We start from the raw sequence: 23,283 nt of genomic DNA, 5'->3' as shown, positions 1-23,283 counted from the left end.
TCAGAACGGGTGCGAAGCCCACCACTTTGTAGCGTTGGCAGCGCTGCCGCACGGTCACCGCCACGGTCACCCCCGGGGTTACACCACGAAAGTGCCTCTTTGATCGCTGGGCGACGCAAAACGGTGGCGCGAGTTACAGCCAACCTTTCGTCTGGTAAGCGCGCACGTGTAGTCATGTCTTCGTCACAACCGTCGTCGTAGCCGCGTGTCATCAGTGTCTACAAGTGGTGAAGAAAATAGTAAGGTTTTGGAAATTGCTGCGATTCGCGACGTCGCGAATCATTTTCGCTTCGATCCTTTGCAAATCAGTCATTCTCAAATCGACACCAGTTCGAGCAGCGGCGAGTAGGCACCTGGAGACGCATCTTTGGGCCATACTGGCTGGCAAGAGCACTGAACAGGAAGAAACGTTGTCGACAGGACAGGCGCTTCTAATCTGTCCACAGAAATAAGCAGTCCGGTGGCTAACATAAACAAACGATTTGTTCAACGCAAATGGTTTACGTCTTAAAGGTGAAATACGTCCACACTGCTCAGAATAGAATTCCATTTGCGTCTGCCGATTCTTCTATTATGCCGGGATCGCCTTCTTTCACCACACACCCACCCACCCACGCATGCTGTCGACGCCCTGCGGGTCTCGTTCCCAGCCAGGCGTTCGTGCTGGTGTGCATTGACCATTCCGAGAAACATTCTCTGGGCGTAAGGCCAACATTGAATGCTTTGCGGATACGCGTGGAGATACGTAAATTGCTTGCGCAGTCCAACCTGGAAGCTTTTATAAACGACTTTTGGAACTCTCTGCGACAAATAAATTCCTTCTTTCGGTACTCTAAACGCCACTGGTTTAAGTCACGCAGAGTTGCTTCACGACATGCTGGTACGTAATGCTATTGATATGGTCGTTCCGAATTATCACACGCTGACGAGCACACGATACACCATCCGGAGTGACGCGGCGACGACGCAGAATTTGAGACGAACCAACGCAGACGATCGAAGTGAAGCCGCTGCCAGACGTTGCCGCCAGCTGGAACCACATTGACGACACTGAAATCGTGGACGTTATCGTTACTAGCGTATCGTCACTCAGCGACTGGGGCGTGGACTAGGGGCCCAATCAACACGTCATAATACTGTCGATGTCGCAGTGTGCTGCATGCTCTGTTGAGCCTTCGCACGCTGTTTGCTCTCGAAATAAGAGAACTTGTACGTAACCCACACAATTCGTAGTTCGCTTAAAAGACTTGCGCGTACCAAGCTATCGAGTGAAGGCCTCATCTCGAACTTGAAATTTTTTCACTGCTCCTTTAAGAAAAAACGCTACAAACAGCAAGTATGAACATGCTAAGTGCATGTGTGTAATTTCTGCGAAGGGTTTTCCATATAGCTGAATATATTTGTCATTGCAGGAAGTGCGTCATGGTCACTTGTAACCAGGAAAGTACTCCACAAGGACAACATAACAATTGTTGAAATATGGACAATGATGCTTGTGACTGATGTTCTCATGGCAATCCTGGCCTGGTACCTTTCCAAGGTTCTTCCTTGGAGCACCAATAACCGACAGCCTCCACTTTTCTTTCTTTCCGTAAGGACCACAACATTCTTCTATAGGCGCTGCCGAAAGAGTAGCGCCAGTCTTCCGAATTTTTTTTATTTCGGTGAATTTTCGTATTCATTGAAACGTACACATTCCCTTATTTTCTATTTAACTATTGGCCCACTGTCTCTGTAATGAATTGTGAAATTTAGGCGCTCTTCAACTGCTACCAGAGACCACAAGGAATAAGATTGGTGTCATGCCCTCAATTTGGCAATGCATTATGTATTGCCTTTACGTGAGTCTTTTGAATATCAAGTGCAAATTATCTGCTTACGGAAGCAAACTTTTGTTTGTACAGCTTGTAATTCCACAAGGAGCCAAAGCCACGTCTTTGAATGTTTTCTTAATGATCGTTGAATGTTCTATATCAGAAGATCATTTTAATGATACCGGAAGTATGCTTCTTCGAAAATATTTCAAATATCTTTATTGCTTTTTACTGCTTCATTTTCATCATTGTAAGCATAGGACGCTAAACAATATTAGGATTGCGTTCTAAGTTTTGTTGAAATTTAAAACAGGCTACCTGTCTGAATATACCAATCTTAGAAGTGCCATAAAGATTCTTAATAATTTTATAAGTACGCAACGTTTTATTTAGGTTTTCAACATATCCCAATATACCTCTGGTTCTCTCGTCATTAAACGTACTACAGTGCTCATGCCTTGGAGGTGACACCTTTCAAGTTCATTTGGAACTACCCAAAAGCAGTTGACACACAATGTTACTTGAAGACGAAATGAAATTCTATGAAGGTGTTTCTTTATCACATTGCATCCCTAAAAGCAATAAAACAAAGGAGACCGAAGCAAATATACGCCTGTATAAGCAACGCAGTTAAAAACTTAATGCCTCCAAAGGACCTGCCGGAATTTTCGAATCAAGGCACTCCGCTTTGCCCGTTGAAATGTAAACAAAATATCTGCGCTGGAGTACTGCCTCTGAGTGTGTATGTTGGCTCAATGCTTGCAGTCTTCTTACTGGAACCCCGAAGTCAACGCAAGCACTGCAGGAGAGGTCAAAACAAACAAGGACCCGGCCCGATTTGAGGAACTTCCACCAGACAGCAAGGTTATCATTGATATCAATGGCCTCACCAAGGTGAGAAAAGCATAACACTTACATAATGCCATGTTTAAGTTCGAGGTGGTTAATACTATGTTCAATTCTTGATCACAAGGAATGCTTTCCGGTGGAAGGTAACTCGCATTTGGAGTTGTGCATGTGCCATTTGCGATACTGAATAATAATTAGCGAATAATATCAGCCGTGATTACCATAAGAATCTACAAATTATCGTGGGAAACGTTCTCTCGATTTATGCCTATAGGACAAAGCACCTAGAGGCGCTATTCATAAGTATCGCTGACGTGTGCTATTGGGATTACCTTTACGTCCAACATGTAGAGGTTCTCAGAAACGTATTCACAGAGATTATGAGCTTAACGTACTTCGTTGAGCACGAAGGAAATACCTCGAAGTGACAAGTAGTATACTCAAGGCAGTCAGTGGCGTATGCAGAATTTTTTTTCGGGGCAGCACCTCCTTGATCCGACATGGGGTCCGGGCAGATAAGTGGGGTCGAGTGTCATTTTGTGCACTGTATCTCATGTGGAAAAAATTTCGGGGGGGGGGACACATGGGCACATGCCCCCCCCCCCTCCCCGGCTACGCCACTGAAGGCAGTGTTGGGACGCGTTCTACGAGCATTTTACTAGGTTCATCCTCGCATTTGAAACTTCGTTTCTGAAGCCCAAAAGAAAATGGGTGCACTTATGTGTACATAGAAGAATTGAATATTTCGAGATAATTGTTTTGTGATTAGCGGCATCGCGTGCTTGCTTTGACTTTTAGCACATCTGCTGTATTTGTGTGTTCGCTAGAAAATGCGCGAATTGTCATTGGCGCAGATGTGTTGCACGTGTATGAGCAGTATAAAACGCTGGCAAATTCATTTATGTTATCAAGCAAATGCTGCCGCAGGGCATCCTTTACTCGAGAAGAGTTGCCGCTCGGTAAGGAATGCACTTCTGAAGCTGGTACTGGCCTTCGTACTTCCATCGGGCGATGCATACATGAAATATGCGGAAAAAGAGTTACAGATACCAGAACAAATTGCGCGCAATGCTCGCCCGGTGTCAGGGTTCCGTTCCCGTGGCATTTGAGAGCAAAGCACAGCGAGGATGTAGTCTGGACAGGCATCAATTGACCCAATGCATTCCTCTTTTATAGTAGATGTTTTCGATGCAGTAGAAGTCGACAGCTGTCCCATACTCTATTGAGGGTGTAAACTCTCGGAATCTGTAGTTACTGGCGTTACACCGAGAGAGCCTCAGTAAACATAGACAGTTTCAATGTTAACCCTTTGCGACACGGCGTTCTCATTTGGAGACAAAACTTACTTTGGTCATTTCTGTGCGCTATTGTCAAGGAAGAGACGAAAGAAATCGAGCTATTATCAAATTAAGCATTCTTGTCACCTAAAGTTATTTTATACCACTTGTGCTTGAAATATGCTCGCTACCAGTAGATAAACATTGCGTGTAATTTGAGTGGGCTGTTGTGTTCGATTTATGAATAAATATGGCATAATAAATACGGAAAAAATATGGAAATATGGAATATGAAATATGGAATAAATATGGAAAAGAGATAATTATTCGCGTTGTAATTATAGTTTTTTCCTCTAAATACAGTATAACTTATTCTAACGCTTCCGTTTGCTTTAAATTTGGTCTCCAGAGACGTGACATCGAATTACATGAATTTCACCAATTTACAGACATTAGATCACATTGCGTGTTGCAGAGGGTTAAGAACTATCAGAAGAATTACACTGCTTGTCACGGAAAAGCTTGCGCACCAAGGGGAAAACGCCATGGATGCCAGACTCGCGCCGCAGGAACTGTTCACCTATTAGTTCTCACGAGATCGCGCGTCCTTGAATTTTTCCACCATAGCCTTTTTGAATACGCTGAAGATTATTTAGACGACTTCGACTCGGTTGCTGGCTTTAAGAAGTGGGATGACGTGCAGTAGTTGCGAAACACCTGCATTTCCCTAGAGAATCTGCGCGTGCTCCGTACGAGAATCATGAGGGAATGGCCATGACCTAGCAGCAATTTTCAGCAGTGCAATTAATACCACAGTGCAGGAAGAGATCCAGCAGAGCCAGCCATTTCTTTGCCGGCGAGTTGAACCCGCAACAGCCCATAAAATTCATGTCGTGGCATACCGTTGTTCGCGGAAATAGCTCTTTTGCGAAAGGGTTCAAACACCACGGACAACGGCAGCCGACATTATGAGGAAGCCAACTGCACTACAACGCGCTCATTGGTACCTCGTATTACGATACAGCCGTTACAATGCTTTTATTGTTTTATATAGTAGCAGGCACTGACGACAAGTGAGCGGTCCGAAAATCATGCGCGCAATGTTACCCTTCACGAGTTTTGGTAAAAATTTTGTCGAAAGATGTACGTGAAATGTACATCTTTCGACAAAATGAAAGAGTTACCCTAGCTCGTGGTAACTTTTCAATTGTTTCTGTCTTCTGTCAAACTGTCCCCCACAGCCCCTCCATTGTCTTTCTTCATTGGTCCGAAAAGACAGTGCAGTGGGCAGAAACAAATCCCGGTGCTGCGTAAAATGCTCCCTATGGTCCAGCTCTGGATTCGCACGTGGTGGCCGCTCTTTCCTCGAATATTACTTTTTAAACCAGCATGCCCCTACATTCACCTAACGTTCATTCCAGGCACCGATAGCACGTTCAAATGACCTCTATGCGCGCAGAAGCATTTTCACTTTCCTTCGGCTTGCACTGAGGGCAGCAAAAGAATGGCGCGTTGTGCTGAGTTACCAGTTATATTTAAAAATTGTTTTGCACTTTAAAGAAATGCTGGAAAGATAACAAACAGATCATTTATATTAGCATGCACGAAATAATCCAATCTTTTTATTAAGCCCGACGTCTGTTGTAACAAGGAACTTGTGATAGACTTACGATTTAAACAGCTAATTAGGCAGTCTTTGTTATTTACTTGGCTTTGCGGATTGGAAAAAAAATATCATTACGTCTTCGGTGTGGCAAAGAACAATGCTGTGCCGCCTAATTAGCTTAGCACGCAACAATTATCAACATTGATTTATGCACCGTCGTTTGCACAGGTTTTTGGTTACAAGCCAGCGTTAAGCGGCCTTGACTTGAAAGTGTACTCGTCCAGAATCACAGTGCTTCTCGGCCACAATGGAGCAGGGAAGACGACAATGATGAGCATTTTGACAGGTAAGAGGAAACAAATGATCACTATGAAATTGCAAAGCTTGTCATTGAAAGCAGTCGAAAGCATTGAACATTCACGAGTGAGTCAATTTCGAGCAGGAATTTCACTCGTAAAGGTTTAACATACCATAACTTTTGTTCTAATGGGTTCATGAGATTAAGTTTTTTTGCGCTCCTCACAGTTCTGATTCCAGACTATTTTAATATGCTGATTCCCTTTGTGATTCTCTCACTTTAGAAAATCTCTTGCTCCCCAAACGGCACATGAAATATATTGTATTTTTATACCTATGCATTTTACAAAAAAATGCATCTTTGAAATCAGAAAGCAAAATAGATACACTCACGAGGTTTCCTCAGAATCGATCAAGAAATGTAAAAAAGAAAGTTAAGCGTCATGTGCCCGTTAACATACTAAATTTCAGGAAATTTCGTCGTGCCAACGTCGGCAAACATCCGCAACGTCAAGCGGGGAGAATACGGCAACAAATTTAAAAATTCGAACTTTCCCTTGATTTTGACCTGTGTTAATAAACCTATGATTGTAAAGTTAAAGATGTTAGAGCCTTCAGAGAAAATTTATCAATCTTAACCGATTAATTGTTTGACTTCAGTGTCCCTTTAAGAAAGTGTTTGCGATTTCGCTAGTAAGAGTCGATTACGTCTTATTTTTCTCTACCAACGCACACGCCTTCACTGCAGCCTGTTCATTCACCGAAATCATTTCACTGTATCACACAGGTAATGCTGTCCCCTACAGAGTGGCACAGCCACAGTCTGCGGTTACGACGTCTCTGCGCAACGTCAGAAAGTGCGCGAGAAGGTCAGCTTCTGTCAGCAGACAGACATCTTCTTCGACGACATGACTTGCTTCGAGAACGTCCTCTACTTTGGATCGGTAAGCACCGCAATCGTCTATATTCGGTTCAGGCGTTAAAAGATTTCAAACTTCATAGGCATTCATTAGGTTTATATAAAAGGCACGAGATACATTTAGTATGAATATATCTAGGTAGCGATAAGCGGAAGTACATTGCACGTCTGTGAATTTGTGCATTGCCGCACTTCAGGATTCGACGAAATACTTTTTGGTTAGCTGGTATGAGCCTACGTACCGAAAATATTTCTTTGAACAACTAGTTATGACCAGGAGAAATCTCGGATTACTTGTCGAATATGCTGAAATACGACGTAAAAAATCGAGCAGCAAGGAATGTAATGGTTCCAAATTCAGACATTTGGAATCTGGCAACGCAGATACGAGACAGTGGCGACGCAGTTTACCAGGGATAGCCTCAGTTACCTGTGAAAGTATAACTTATAAGCGGTTGTACGACGCGTCTGCTGGCCAACACCCCGCAGCTTGGGTTACGGGCAAAGGGATGTGTTTCGGGAAAAAAAAATGGAGACAGTTCCGCTCTGTGAAGACTGCACAAATTGTGGAGAACAGCTGAGGATTCCCCTGCCTCTTGTGTTGCGGGTTCGCCCGTCTTTTTTGGCACTCGGCTTGCGTCTGAGTCTTCCCAAGCGGAGGGTTACCTCACACTCGCCGGCGTTTCGCCTCCGCCTCTCTTCTGTAGATTTGCGTCTAAGTCCGGGCGTTTGCGCTTCGCTATCGCTCGCTGGCTCGGACAGAAGAATTAGGCCTTTGGCGGTGCTGGCGTTCACGGGAAAACAAGCGCTGGATTTCTGAACGTGCGGACCACTCGGCGCCTAAAGAGCGAAAGGAAACCTTCCTTTGTGATGCAGTGGCTCCCTCTCTTGATCTATTATCGTAATGACTTGACCTGTAGCATCCTGTCTTGACATATCTTCGTACTGCCTTCACAAGTACAGCCCACTTTTCACCTCTTTTGATAATGACTTGACCTGCAGCACCCTGTTTCGACCTATTTTTGTGAACGCCAGATAAAACTGACACAAGAGTCCCTATCAAAATCTGAATAGCACTTGCAGTAGAAGCATTTTCTTGTCTGGCTGAGATTGTTCGTGTGTCTCTTTTCCTTTCTGCTAACTGATTGTCTGTTTGATATGAAACGTGTTGGTATAACGTCATTTGCCTTTTTGTTTTCCTCTTCAAAGCACGTGTGTGAAGAAACTCATTGCTTTCCCCTGTGTTATTTTTCGGTGTTATGCACCTACATATGTACCACGCTGCCCAGATCTTGTATTTGATCGCATCATCTATAAATAAATAAAAATATTAAAAAAAGGTTGCATTGACAACCAGCAGCGCTCTCTTGGGAACTACTTACTTAACCTGTAGCGTTCTCTTTGGACCTATTTGGGTACTGACTTGACCAGTAGCCCCCTCTCTTCACCTATTTTGGCATTCAAGCGGGACGCCAAGCGACGAAATGAGACGACAACATGGGCCATTTAAGCGCTCTGCACTTAAAGAAAATCATACGGCAAGGCAAGTAGGAGAGGAACTAGGTGCAAAAGTTGGTTTTAGGAGGAAAAGTAATTATGCGCACGCGATATTTTGGTGTCTCCCCCCCTTGTGTATTACGCATGCATAATATTGCCATCGCCACTTTCTGAACGTTGAACATCGGGGCGATGTTTATTTTTAAAGGGGGAATAATGCCGCGCGTATGTGCCAGTGGCGATGGCAACGAAGCAGCGCGAGTGTTTTTGGCCCATCGCGGGGACGAAGAAGACGTGGCAGTTTCTCTAAATGATAAAGCGCGTGTTTGCCTATCGTTCTCCGTGTCCTCGTCGATCCCACGTCGTTACAATATTACATTTCCCCGCAAGGCCAGCAAGTGGAAACACCGGATTAGTCTCAACTAGAGTGGGCTAGATTATAATATAGAGGCGCGACCGGCGCAGCTTCCGCGTCCTACTTTTACATGCATGCCGTGAGATGGCGCCACTGGTAAATTTTTTAGTAGCTTTGGCTGCGTTGTCGGGCTTCGCGGGCTCCTTGAAAGTTGCAGCTGCGATTAATTCTAACGTGTCTTTTTGCTTCCTGGTTCTTGCAAACGTCAAACACTAGCTTGCTCACTGTGACTCAGCGGTTTTACGTGGCGAAGTATGCAGAATTTTTCATACTACCGCACGCGCTCACAATATTCGCTACATAGCGATTGCTCATTATGTGCAGGTACTCATGGCCCTATTTCATTATAGTTGTGGTGTAGGGCTGTGGGCCTGTTATACAGGTGCTCATGGTAGATGACACATTACTCAGGTGAAAAGTGAAGAGGTCGAAAACACCTCTTTTTCAATTGTGATGATTTTGAGATCACTGAAAGGATAACAGCTAGGATGTTATTATACAGACGGAGCTCCCGAAGTAAAGGACCGGAATGGGACCTGCTTTTCAAACTGCACGTAAAAGATATGTTACAGAAGTTCATACACGTCGAGTACAAAACACAATAGCTGGTTTTTAGCATGAATACTATAATTAAGGTATATAAAACCTGCAAATATTAAAGATACGGTAAGGGTTGCGGCCAAGTGACGCATGAAGCATAAAGTAACGGTGTAAATCATGTGCCATACATGTACTCGAAAGGACATTTCGGGACCAGGATGTTATACAACAATATTGTAACGCACAGTTCAGGAATACACTTTTAATAAACCAAACTAGTTGGGGCGAACTTGTGCCCGAGAAGGAATAAACAAAAAGAGAGTCTCTTAGCAGTCCCAAGAACAGTCCTCTTCTTCTACTCCTTCTTTTCTTGTGGTCCGCGTGGTTAGCGCGCAGCGGCTATTTCCTGGGTCGCAGGCACGTGCTCTCCGCCACACTTTTGCTTTGGCTCGCACGTAGCCGCAAACACTTCGGAGAGCGTAGGGATCGGCCAGCGCGCGTAGTTTGAAATCATCTTGTGTCAATATAAAGTGTTACAAAACAAACAGTCTAAGTCAAACTAGAATAAGTGTTGGGACCCTGTAAGTAGTCATATTTATGGGCGACACAGTATTGGACAAAAGAGATTGTTTTGCGCAGTGGCGTTGCAGTGGGTGCAAAATGGGCTCTTGCCCCCCAAACCCCACCCTTCAAGCCATACCAGCACTTCCCCTACCCCAAAGCAACGCAATACGCCCCCCCCCCCCCAAGACAAAAGACAAAAACCTTGCGACGGACGTCTTTGCTTTTAGGTATTTATGGAATTCGTGAATTTGCAATATTTTCATGTCAACCAGATATGTATTCCAGAAAGCGAGAGATGAGAAAAGGGCGCGCTGAACAGAAATGAAATAAGGTGACGAGAAATGGACGGATGCGACCAGGAGTGATAATGCGATAGCAACTTTATTAAAAATCGCGAGAAGCTAGCATACCTGCGGATCATTGGTGTCAAGGACAACAAACTAGTCAGCATTAGATACAGCTTCTAAGAATGATTTGAAGAAACCAGTCGTGGTGTAAGCGTTGTAATAGGAATAGTCGACAGGTATGTAGTGCGCGCAAAGATGAGGAAGTGGTCAGTAATGTCAATTTGTAAAGACTCCTTCGTGAGAGGGACAACAAACGATTAGACAATGTATCATCGATTACAGTGCTGGAGCCGTGAAGAATTGAGGAAGCAGGGACATTAATGAGACATTCGCAACTAAAACTAATTAAACAAGATGAATAACTCAGAGTTCAGGGATGAGTGCATTTTGTATTTATGTATACCACCAATAATATATCTTTTTTTTATTTTCTGAAGATAACCTTGCCATATAGATTTATTCGTCGCGAGAAACAAACAATCTGAACCTGGCGAAGGGGATCGGCCATGGCAACCACAGATGAAATTTCTGTTTTCTCGGAAAGTCGCAGTGGCGCAACCAGTAACCCTAGCGGCGGTCCATGGTGTTTCGGACCGCCGAGAGAGGTGGCGTGGCCTGCCGACCGGTGCCACTAGAGTATATTCTAGTTCCCTATAGTCTCCAAGTACATTTGCAACAGAAGCGCTATGTTTGGAGCGCGGCTACTGTGGATTGGAGGATGAGGTCATCTATTCTCGTTGTGAACATAAATTGAGAGTTGGCCTTCAGAACAGACAACGACGCAACCCCTCCCCCCATTTAAAGTAGATTAAGCTTGCTCAGGCTTAGTGAAGAGAGTCCAAAATTAGATTAAGCGTGTGCAGTATGGTCATAAACATTCAAGTAACGATTTATATAGCTGGGTCTAGTTTTCAAAAATATAAAGAAAAGCGTCACTAGAACTAGAACTAGAAAAAATCAGCTGAGCTTCACTGCCGGACCATTCGCATCCTACACCCTTCGCAATGCATGAATCCCGTGTAAGTGATTTATGTGCACGTTAAGCAATGCCAGCTGGTCATAATTTCCGGGGCCCTCCACTACCGTGTCTCTCATAATGATATTGTGCTTTTGGGACGCTAAACACCAACACTTATTGCTGGCACGTTCGCTCTGACATGTTTTGCTTAACGAGCTTAGCTCGTTAAGCAATACATGTCGGCCACCTGTGTGCGAGCAGCTGAAATCCTTCTTCTCTCGTAAGGAGCGAGCGTGGGAAATCTGGGTTACCATAGCAGGGTCCTCCTCATTCCCACTGCGCCCCCCCCCCCCCCCCCACTGCGCGTGGAATTAGCGACTGCCGCAGAGCTACGTGTGTAAATCCTGCTCGCCCATTACCTGGCAAGCATGGTGTCGCGCAAGCATGAGCGCAACCCAAGTGCGTCCGGGCGGCTTGGCATAAGGGGAGCCGTGTGGCTCGAGGTGCGAGACAGAGGAACTTGTGTAACTACATTTAATCGGAAAAACAGCAGGAAGTGAAAGGTGGAAGCTTGCAATGAAAAAATCCGTAAACAGGGGGTGGGTGCACGAGCCAACGTGACAAGTGCACTTGTCTTCTCAAAGGCTGGAACATTTAATCAGGTCAGATCAATTACCCGCCCACACGAGAGAGGGCCGAACAGCAGATAAAGTAAAGGTAGTGAACGGAACATGTCCAACTATCTTTAATCAGGTCAGATCAATTACCCGCCTGCACTAGAGAGGGCCGAACAGCAGATAAAGTAACGGTAGTGAACGGAACATGTCCAACTATCTTTAATCAGGTCAGATCAATTACCCGCCTGCACTAGAGAGGGCCGAACAGCAGATAAAGTAAAGGTAGTTAAGGAAACATGTCCAACTATCTTTAATCACGTCAGATCAATTACCCGCCTGCACGAGAGAGGGCCGAACAGCAGATAAAGTAAAGAATACAAGTAACTTTTATTGCACCATATACGCTGCAGAAACCCATTTTGGAAGCTCCATGTAACAGGAAATAGTGACTGTTTCTTTAATCTGTGAAGGCTGTATTTCACGATAAAATAAGTGTGCTGGTAAGCAATGATGTTTGCTTCAGGTTGCAATACAGTTTCTCGTGTCAGCGCGTTTTGACGCGATAGAGCGGGACTTTGCTGGAAAGAATATACGGCTAAATTGAATGAATGTCCTCTTTCTTTGAGCACTATACAATATAAATAGATGCAAGTCTAATATTGAGTCTAAGGTGCTGTCCGAAGAACATCACGCCCATGCACTCACAATTTTCATTTTCCGTGATAAGTTGCCAACTGTAGCGACCTTTCACAGCGAGTCAAGATTGTTGGAAGTGTAAACGATTTTCACGCCCTTCTCAGCACCATTCCGGTTGAATGCCTAGACAGGTGTAAACATTCCTTCTTTGCAGCTCAAGGGAGCACGAAGAAGCCGTCTTTACCAATCCGCCACGGACACACTGCGCTTAGTCGGTATTGGAGACAAGGCTTACAGCATGCCCAAAGAGCTCTCTGGCGGAATGAAGAGGAGGCTAAGCATGGCCATGACCCTCGTTTCAGAGCCAGATGTAAGTCCTTGGAATATTTAGAAGAGAGCAATCGTTGTTTTGAACACATCTGCGACTTTCCGTTTCCTAATTCGGACATTTTCGATCATAATCACCCCATTTTCACTACCCTTTCCTTGCGAACGTTGAGAGCCTTGTATGCCTGGAATTTATATATTCGTTTGTATTGCATCTCACCGTTTACTACCACCACTGGAGTTGTGCCTATACTTTGTAAATTATTTGATAGTTAACTTTTAGGGGCACCTGTCGCACTGATTACCCTCGTGCTCTCCAGCTTCTGCTTCCTCATAACCGTGCAAAAAAATATTACCTGTCTCTGCCCTCCAATTAAATCGATGTCCATTATCTCTAACCTTATATTTATTGTACTGAATCCCATTACGCATTTAGCGGTTAGGTGAGTGTGTGTACAGCTCTTTCTAGCCTAATAAAAGTATAGCACTGAAAAAAAAAACAATCCGGCAAATTTGTGTTGTGAAGACACTGCTAACCTTCCAGAGTTTACATACAGAGTAAAGCATCCTATATGTACTCAAACACTTATTTATTATTTCATTCAAACTTTTAAATTGTCAAGTGTTGCGCTCTGTTTTGATTAACGTGCTGTAATCTGCTATTCGTGTACTATTGAATTACGATGACTCATGGCATTGTTAATTTTATTACGAAGTATTTTTTTGTTATTGTTAATAACCTGCACTGTAGCTTTGTTCATTTTGATATTTTGTTCATTATCGGATTTCACTGTAACCCCTTTACTCAATGCCTTCGGGCCTGTAAAGTATTTTCGATAAATAAAAAAATAAAAAATTCTTACAGCACAATTTCAATGTATTTTTTGCTATGTTATCTGAATGTACTTCCCGCAGATACGGCTCAAATTTTCAATTTTTTTTTCTGATTGACTGCATAGTACACAGATGTGTGCTCGTAATAGTGATGCAGAGCTATGGATGGTACTATCGATACTATCGGTAGCTGAGTCGCTATCGAACCATCGATGGTGAAAGATGCTATCTATAGTTCAAAATCAACAGCGGGAACTCATTGCAGAATAAACTCGGCTCCCCGCGTGCGTGGTACATAGTGGAGCCGGAGGAGCAGGCTGAAGGGCAAGAAAGAGTACATGCTTGTGTTCTTCACCAGAGTGCTTCCTGACACTGGATCATAAAGTCAAACTGTTCAGCTGTAGCGGAAAGGAAGCCGTTACATGTGGTGGAACTGCGCGGCTTCAAGTTTATATTGCATTTTATGATTTCAAAATAAAACATTATCAAGAACTAAGTTTGTTAACTGTTAGATGTAACTGCTTGCTTTTAAATATGAATTTATTGATGGACATATGCCGCCATTTTAGCTGCGCAAATAATTCCTCCAGCCAAAAATTTTGTTCATAAATTAAGCGAAGCTGATAGTAGGTTATCGCGAATATTTTGGCAGTTTGGCCAGCCATCAACAGCAGCGTTATTCGCACCACTATGGACAGTTTGTCACGTGGATGTGACGGTTAAGAATGCTGCAGCAAGACTGGGAAATAGGAAGACCTTCATTTGGTCGAACTTGTGCCCAGAAAATCAAAACTCAGAATACAAGCGATACACGCTGCGCACTGACTGCGGCGAGAACAGTCGCTGGCCGTCGAGTAATCTGATAATGGGTGGAACTCGTCATCTTTTATACATCAGTCATCAAACCTTCCAGGGTTATCGCTGGGGCTCGCGCAAGCTATCGAATAAACTTGAATATTCGAGTCCGGCGCGTAATCTTAACAAAATGACCTCAAACAATCGCGAAGCTTCTCAAACATTGCGGCGCGATCTGCGTCAAACGCTGCTAACAGTCTGTGGGTGAAAACCGAATACATCAACACAATGTAATAAATACGCCCGGCAGTAATATCGCTAGTAATGTTACCGATGGTACTACCGATTCGACTATCGATAGTTTGTTTACACTATCGATTGTTTCAAAGAAACTATCGATGCTATCGATAGCCAATTTACCGATAGTTATGCATCACTAGCGTGTAATCAATTAACCATACTCGTACTTACCACACATTTATTGTGCGGCAATTTTCTTCTCAAGAGTCTATGCACGCGGCACGTTGTCGCGACCCCAGTGATGTTCATAAAGTTTATACAACGCATCGGGCTCCATCTTCAATATCAATACAGCGCGCGCATGATTGCACAGGTATATTAAAGCGTGCACGTAAAAGGCTCGGGGTTACCAACGTGACTCATTTATTTTTTACGTATTTTCCTGTTCTAAAGCTATGTAGCCATTAAAGAAGTATAAGTGTAAGTGATATCAACAGTTCCTACCGTAGCAGCCTCACAGATGGTGTGGTGGCCGCTTGGAAATCGTTCCAGTCGTTCGCAGTCCTTGGAATCATTTTAAATGAATAATCACATGGCCCCCAGCTTTTTTTGCTAGAGACCATTTGGTTCCTTTTTCTACTGCATGCTAGTTATTCGAACAAGTCTACGAAATCAAACACAATCATCTCATCTCCAGCTCCTGATTCTCGATGAGCCTACGGCGGGCATGGATCCGGAAACCAGGCGGATCGTGTGGGACGTCTTGCAGAAAGTGGCAAAGCAGAGGACACTTCTTCTCTCCTCCCACGACATGGAGGAGGCTGACGCCATTGCCGACCAGATAGTCATCATGGCTGCCGGCAGTGTCGTGTGCACTGGATCGACAACGTTCCTCAAGAAAGCATGTGGTAAGCTTATAAACAATCGTTTATTTCTTTCTCAAGTAATTCATGCTTGGTCCGAATAAACAAGGGTGTAAGACAGGGAGACACAATCTCCCCAATGCTCTTCACCGCGTGCTTACAGGACGTTTTCAGGGCCCTAGATTGGAAAGAGTTCAGGAGACGAGTAAGTGGAGGATAACTTAGTAACCTGCCATTCGCTGATGACGTTGCATTAACAATATTATCTGGGGTTTACCGTCCCAAAACCACGATACGATTATGAGAGACGCTTAGTGGAGGGTGTCGGAAATTTCAACCAATTTTAGGTGCTTCAACGTGCGCCTAAATCTAAGTATACGGTCCTTAAACATTTTCACCTCCATCGAAAATGCAGCCGCCGCGGTCGGGATACGATCCCGCGACCTGCGGGTTAGCAGTCGAGCGCCATGACCACTAGACCACGACAGCGGGGCGATGACATTGCATTAATGAGTAACTCAGGAGACGATTTGCAACTCATCATTACTGAATTGGACGAGGAAAGAACGGTAGGTCTGAAAATAATATGCGGAAAACTATTGTAAAGTGCAACATTGTCGGAAGAACTGTCCGCAAAATAAATGGCGTTTCAAAGCTTGTACCCGAAAATCCTCAGAAATAAGGGAAATGCAATATTTTCTCGTTGCCTTCGCAGAAAGAGCTCCAGACAAGCGGTGTGGAGCTCTTCCTGCGCAGGGTCTATTATCGCTTGAGATTTCCAGGTCTCACCAATTTCCTCGGCGAAACCAAAACCGAAACGCAGAAGGGCGCTACTCACACACTCTTCCGAGATGTCTAGAATGGAGGAGATTAGCTACATAAAAAACAATCGACTTCGTGGCTATGCCGGCAGTGCTTGCCATTATAGCATAGAAGGCATACGTAGGTTAACAGAATTCCCAACACCAATGAAATCGTTGGAACCATTGGCGTCATTCTTGTCGTATACTAGTTGCGCTAATCTTCGCTTCGGTTTCGGCTTTTCCGATGCATAAGGTAAAATTTAAGTACACCGCAGTCATTACAAGAGGCCCCTTCTTTCGAAATACCAAAGCGGCAGTGGGTTCTTCGCAGCAGGGATTTGAATTCTCCTATTTTACGCGAACGCCTGTATCCAAAATATAAGAGAGTATATTTAATTACTGCCAACTATTTGGTGTCTACTGCTCTATATTTCATAGCTTGAAACATGGCCTTTCAAAGCAGACACGAAAACCTAATACCCTTGTCACACCTCAATCCACGAACTTTGTTTGACTCCCTCGTCTTTACGTCATGGGAGATGCGGTCGGTGTCACACGGTCTCTCTTACGCCAAGGAAGTTAAACGGAGCGTTTCGTAAAGGCAGTCCTGTAGTTCCGAAAAAAACTGCAATTTGAAAACAACCGCAGTCAACGGAATATTAAACTTTATCAATAATAAATCTTCTTTCACTGGATAATCCATTCCTAATGTGCGTTTAACGAAAAAAAATATACGCGCATAAGCGCACATATTCTCCGCACCACGCCTTGCGAAAAACCGTTGGGCCGCCATTTCGAATAAGTGTCTCCGAGTCCGTGCGCAGCTTTGCGTTTACGTCCTTGTATATAGTTCTGTTTTTAATGAGCTGGTCCTTATTCTACGTCAACATTACCAAACGTCATAGCAGTGAGTGACGTGGATTCTTCCTCATTTGTCGATGCCAGCAGTCATGCCGGCAGCCCATGCGAACTGTCGTGCGACCCGTGCGCAGCAACGAAAGAAAGAATAATTTTGAGGTCTCCTTTTTCCTTTATTGGACACGAAATTAGAGAGTACTCACATACAATCGAGCCAATGAAAGTAGAGGGAATGGTATTTGTATTGTGATAAAAACGTGAAGAAATTAAAGTGGGACAAAAGATAGCTTGCAGCCGTCAAGGACCGAACGTGCAACCTTCGAATAACGCGGCGGATACTCTACCAGTTGAGCTACGGCAGCGGTCATCCTCCCATCGATTTTTTTGGGCACATGTGTGCATTTAAACTCGGGAGTGTTAATCAGCGCCACTCGTAGCCATGGCGGCGAGTGTGGAACATTCTTTTCGTGCATACTATTGTCCTTGCCGGCGGCTTGTAATCATTACGTCCACTTTAATTTCTTCCTATTTACATCACAATTAATACAAGTAACTTCCCCCAAACTTCCCTTGGCCTGAGTGCCTGTTAGTACCTATCCGCAGCGGGGGTTTCATGGACTTCACGTGAGACCAGTGCTCATCCTATATTGGAAAAGACAGACTCATCTAGGTGGTAGCGCAACTTCGCAGAAATGAATGACAGCTTCCAGCGTGTTTGACAATCAGCGCGCGCAGAAAAAATGCATGTCAAAAAAAATTGTGCACAGTTGGCAGTACTGCTGCCAACATTACGGGCAACATGCTTGCAGGAACACGTTTCTGTGAGAAGCACCAAATGAATTCATTTCAATTTAAATAAATTATTGCTTTTACAATCATGCTTACAATGAAGAGTGTTTTCAGCGGGACAACACGCGTTAGCATGCGGACTTAGGCGTAGCAGCTTCTGTTAGACCCCTTGGGGTTTCTTCTGCAGAGAGATAGAGAAGACTTTATTAGAAAGTCAGCCAATGCACGTCAGAAGAATGTGTACTCCCACCGTCACTCCTAGCCGTAGGCCGGAATTCCTTAAGCACGGTAGCAGCAAGGGCTTGACTGATTTCCTCCTGGACGTTGGGGTCTGAGCTTCGGAGAAGGGCCTCCCAGGATTCTAGAGTGTGCGAACTATCATATTGTGTCGAACATGTCCACGCACTGTGGACCGAATTTGCTGCCTCGTCACAAAATTTACACTGCGACCTGAATACTTCCGGGCACCACTTGCAGTAGTGTACGGGGTCCGGAAAACCCCCCGTCTGTAATTTTCGCCGCATAAGCTCCTCTTCCTTACTGAGTGATCTGTCTGCTCCCGGGTATCTTTGCCGATTTAGTCTGTACTGTGCGATGATTTCGTGGTATGCGGGCATAACCTCTCTTACCTTTGTAATTTCTGGAGGTTCCGGGGGTCGACCAGTAAGTGAGACCTCGGTCGACCGAGGTCGTAAAATTGCCGTGCGACACGGCCACTACTCCATCTCCATCGAACTTCCTAGTTGAGTATTACATCTATGGAGCCTAACAGAGATCGATGGTGGCCGTGTGACTCTGGTATACCTGTTCTAAATTAATTGACGCCATCCGATTAGGGTGGATATATTTGACGGAATGTGTACTCATGGGTGCACTATCCTACCTTCTATTGATGTGCTTTTGACATTACCCTAGTAAGCAACATTTTACGTCATTCGACAATCGGTTATGGAACGAACATGTTGCAAGGCCTACCAAATTTATCATTCGCCCTTCGCTACTGTCTGTTGCCTCACTGAAGGACGCGAAATTCGCTTTAGACATGCGATAACAATTTGAGCAAGCTCAGTTGCCTAGATCATGTTCCTGAACCTACCCACTAGTTCTTCGGGCAAAGGCAAATGAGAAGCAACGACTAACATAGCATTGATGACGGAAAGCGACAGTTCAGCATGACAGTTCGACCGCTTCAGATAAACAATCGAATGAGTCAAGGCAGCATGTGATGTGACTTGCATGTACACGAAAGTTACGCAATAACAGCTTATGCAAACTGACGTTTAAATAAAGTTTGTTATTTTTGTTCCACAGTTGAGATCAGTAGAGTACTAGGCATCCCGATGTTTTTCTGCGTTTTTCTGTGTCCGGTTAAATTGTCAAAGACCCATCTTAGACTCTGGAGGGTGCAGGCACGTGTTGTTGCGTCTTTTTTAAAAAAAATCATCGGGAATGTGTCGGAATGTGCTAAGAAAATACAACATGAAATCCTCTCCCCCGACGTGATCACATGCGTTGCGCATCCCAGAAATGAGCCACATGACTGTAGTCGATTAATCAGTTTCATTTATTGCCGCTACAATGCCCACCTGATCCCTATCACGACGGTGAAACAAACTTTGTGTATTCGTCAACCGAGAGTTGAGTCTTTGACCCCGTGATCAGCAGTGTGTCATTGAGGTCACTGATTGTTACGAAGGCTGATAATCTGTGTCATGCATCCACGCAGGTGTTGGATATAAGGTGACGTTTACCAAATTGCCACGAGCGTTCAACCTAAAGATGTCATGGGTGTTGTCCAGAAGACCATACCCCATGCAGTAGTGGACGACGACAAGCACGAAGAAGTGTGCATCGCCTTAGGTACCATGGAAAACAAGCAGTTCCCAGGGATGTTCAAGACTCTGGAAAGTTCCATGGGAAGACTTGGCATATCGAGCATAGGAGTCAGCGTCGCCTCAATGAAAGACGTCTACTTGAAGTATGTTGAAAGAGCTTAAATCATCTGCGAATGAAAACGCATCAGTGTATGAATGCCGATGGATATGTAGGCAAGCTTTCGAGCGCGTGCATGAGTAGCTTCCTTAACAAAATGAGTTAAAGCAATGCCCAGTACTCTCCCGCAAGTGCATATATCAATGTACTGTATTTTGAAAATTTGTCGAACCAGGAGTGTTTGCACATCGTTGCGTTCTGTTTTAAGAGCGGGGCTGTGTAATGTCTAGGTAAATTCCTGGGGATCGTCGCCCGCACTTTACCCCGTCTGCGAGATTGAAGCCTGATGAGAGGTAGAGCATGCGTAAAGATAACGTGGGTGAATGGGAGGAGTAGTGTAGCTAGTTGAGCCTGGAAGAGAAAGCTAGCGACGTGGAGAGGGTGAAGCTGAGTATAGAGGAGGAAAGCAAAAGCGAGGCTATGGTGGTAGGGAATCAGGTCGTGTGGGGAAAAGGAAATAGCAGGAGCGCGATTGGCTGCGCCGGTGAAAGGAGCCCACCAGTGGTAGCGCGCGCTCGATCACAGGTGGCGCTGGCGAGAGAGAAGGAAGAGCGCGCTGAGCGTTGGCGAAAGCGGACAAAGGTGCGCTGATGCCAACAGCCGCAGTGTATAAGCTTTCACAACGTTAAGTCCATTGACGTTGCGCGTATTTTTTGTATTTTGCTAGGATCAACATGGACTGGGCACCTGGAGGAAAGGGCCGAGAAGATCCTGTGGACGGTATGTTCCGAACAATTCCTCTTAAAGCACAACATATAGGTAATGAAATTATCTTCCGTTTGTCATTTTTTTCTCTAGTATCTTGATGACAAGGTTATTATGCATGAGCACACTTACTCTTCTCTCAGAAATCTAGCGTTTACAAAAACAACGTGGCTAGAAATCGACGACTGCTTTTCACGCGCCTTTAACTTCCATTCGAATATAACGCAGCCCCTTTTCCAGGAGGGGCTGTAGACATCCAAAGTTTTGGATATTTTAGATGAAATTATTGTGACATTGATTGCATCCAATAGGCAATGATGACGGGAGACCATGATAAGATTTGAACTGATCTAGTCGTGCGGAGGCGTAAATCTTTTATAAGCGTGCGCTACTGTATGAGATCCACATATCTCTATCGCGTTCTTATAACAGCCAAGCTATTTCAAAAGCAGTCAGAAAAGTATCCAAGTAGCCAAGGCAATTTTCTAGCAATTTTTTCGCGACGTAGTGAAATCTGGCAACCCTGACCGTAATCCGCGATCCATTAGCGTATAACGGATAGTACCACGAGTTAGCATTCAAGCGCTGAAAAAATATTCAGTGTATCTTCTGCTGAATTAAGCCGTGGCAACAGCATTTCAGGAATGGCATAAATCTATCTACTCAACAGTATATTGAGTCGCATATTGAATATATGCACGCACATGCTACATATGGGTGGTCCTGATGAGTATACTACAAGTAAAGTGAAATGGCACAGCGTTAGGCTTACACCAAATTAAGTAGTGGTGGTTAGCTCACGATGAAAAACAGCTGCTGCTTCAAGCCTTTGTTCTGTAATTTTGTTCAACCTCTGCAACAACTAAAGAGGCACGTTATTTACAACGTTGGTATCACTTGAAATTCAACGCTCGAGAGGTCCGTGGCTTTTTTCCGTCCCATTGTGGGTACTAGGACACATTATCAATATTCCTCAAGGATAGCCCCTACGTGGCTTGCGTCCGCCTCCCTGGACAACAACTTTCATAGTTGTGACTGTCAAATACGGAAAATCATCTGAACTGATCTGGTGGGGTGCGAATATATACACGGGTAACAAGGTTCAAATGATATCGGGGCATTTTAGACATTAAGAGGATACAACCACATATTCTGGTGGTACTAACGCGAGGATGTACTTGTGCAGTTCCATCGAAAGTCATTCTTTTTTATCTCAAGAGGCTGACATACCATGATAAGCGACCTTTGACTGAGTCGTGCCCCAGTGGTTTTGTACGGTATGGGGAGTTTGTAGCAATAAGTGAACATAGAAATTAACTTCCCTTTTAGACGTTACTTTTCCTAGCATTTTAGTGTGAGCTGCCTCTAAGTGGTAACACGGCTACGCCCCTTATCCGCCTTGCAGCAAAAGACATCGAAGCTGTTTCTAGGCCCATCAACAAGCACCGCACAATGGCACGATCGTTTGGCGCCCTGTTTTACAAGCGACTACTAAGCCTCGTGCGCAGCTGGGATCTCTACCTCTTCTTCTTCCTGGGGCCACTTGCAATTTTAGCGATGGGTACGTGGCTTGCGCCACAGCAGAGCCTATTGAAGACTTTTGAGAAGCAGAAGGAGACCCTGGACGTTCCGATCGGACTGAGCACCCAATTCCCGGACTCAACAGTCGTGCTCGGCGAGGCACCGGCCACCAATGTGAGCAATGCACTAAGGGTACTCATTGAGTCCCAGGGCTGCACCGTGCGCACCACCAAAGACGTCAAGAAGGAGCTCAGCGACATTATGGAAGATGACTTCGCAGGGTACATCATGACCTATCCAATGGCCGTGGCATTTCAGTCTAGCACGTGAGTGAATCGACTCATCCCATGGTGATGCTAGTACCGTAAAATTGGGTTATAAACTTGAGATGGTAAACAAAGCTGATTAGAACGATAGTATTCGTGATCACATTACAGCAGGAGAAACCGTGGAGCCACTCACTATTGACTGGACTCGTTTACAATTGAATACCTAGAAGATGATAGCCTGTATTTTTTTGTGAAGTAAGAAGTGCCGAAAACGACGCATTTAGTGCAATGCTACCTTATTTGGAAGCTATTGCGATATGCACGCTTTACCCTGCCTTGAGTTTAACCTAAATTGCCCGGTACAACTGCGGCATTGAAATTCGATGCCGACATCGCCCACAAAGGTTTTGCTTGGTGTGGGCTGGTAAATAGGATCAGTCGTGAATTCGCTTCAGCAGGTTTCGAAAAATGTGTCCTACAGATTGACGGCCGGGTGTTGGCCTTTGTATGTTTACAATGAGTAACGGGTCCGCTGACTAGCGGCGGTGGCATCGCACTGCGGCCAGGCACAGCTAATGGAGCAAAAAGGGGGGCGGAAGTGGTCGTAAATTGCTAGAAATATGCGGGGCTGCCAAAGTACTGGTGAAATTCACCACGGAGATTCCAGGGGAGAGCGTAGAAAAGTGGTGTGTGCGATGTCTCGTTACAAGGGGCCCCAGCAGTAGAGTACGTTACTGAAAGAGGAAGGAACGTATGAGTTTTATTCAAGATAGCCTCTCGCTATACGTTCGCAAGACAGGGCTTCTGTCTTCCGCGAACGTCAATGTTCAAAGATTTGCTGAGCGTGAAACTAATTCAATGGGGCCTTGGTGCCTTAATAGAGCAGCAAATAAACGTGCGCGGCTGTGTCTACTGCTGTAAAAGTAAGACAGATGCTGTCCAAGGGCGAGA

At 44.7% G+C, this 23,283-nt stretch overlaps 1 protein-coding gene across 1 annotated transcript in view; it reads left to right on the top strand.

The window, feature by feature from the left end:
* LOC119403365 (phospholipid-transporting ATPase ABCA1) overlaps positions 1 to 23,283 on the top strand; it is a 73,136-nt gene that overhangs the window by 28,107 nt on the left and 21,746 nt on the right. The window contains exons 3-10 of the mRNA XM_049418296.1: positions 2,580 to 2,708; positions 5,775 to 5,969; positions 6,650 to 6,787; positions 12,551 to 12,706; positions 15,230 to 15,440; positions 19,664 to 19,823; positions 20,505 to 20,557; positions 21,948 to 22,385. Of these exons, the coding sequence (XP_049274253.1) occupies positions 2,580 to 2,708; positions 5,775 to 5,969; positions 6,650 to 6,787; positions 12,551 to 12,706; positions 15,230 to 15,440; positions 19,664 to 19,823; positions 20,505 to 20,557; positions 21,948 to 22,385 (1,480 nt within the window). The remainder of the gene's footprint in view (positions 1 to 2,579; positions 2,709 to 5,774; positions 5,970 to 6,649; positions 6,788 to 12,550; positions 12,707 to 15,229; positions 15,441 to 19,663; positions 19,824 to 20,504; positions 20,558 to 21,947; positions 22,386 to 23,283) is intronic.

Source organism: Rhipicephalus sanguineus, chromosome 8 (assembly GCF_013339695.2).
Source record: "Rhipicephalus sanguineus isolate Rsan-2018 chromosome 8, BIME_Rsan_1.4, whole genome shotgun sequence".
NCBI lineage: Eukaryota > Metazoa > Arthropoda > Arachnida > Ixodida > Ixodidae > Rhipicephalus > Rhipicephalus sanguineus.
This window is presented reverse-complemented; position numbering and strand designations above follow the sequence as displayed.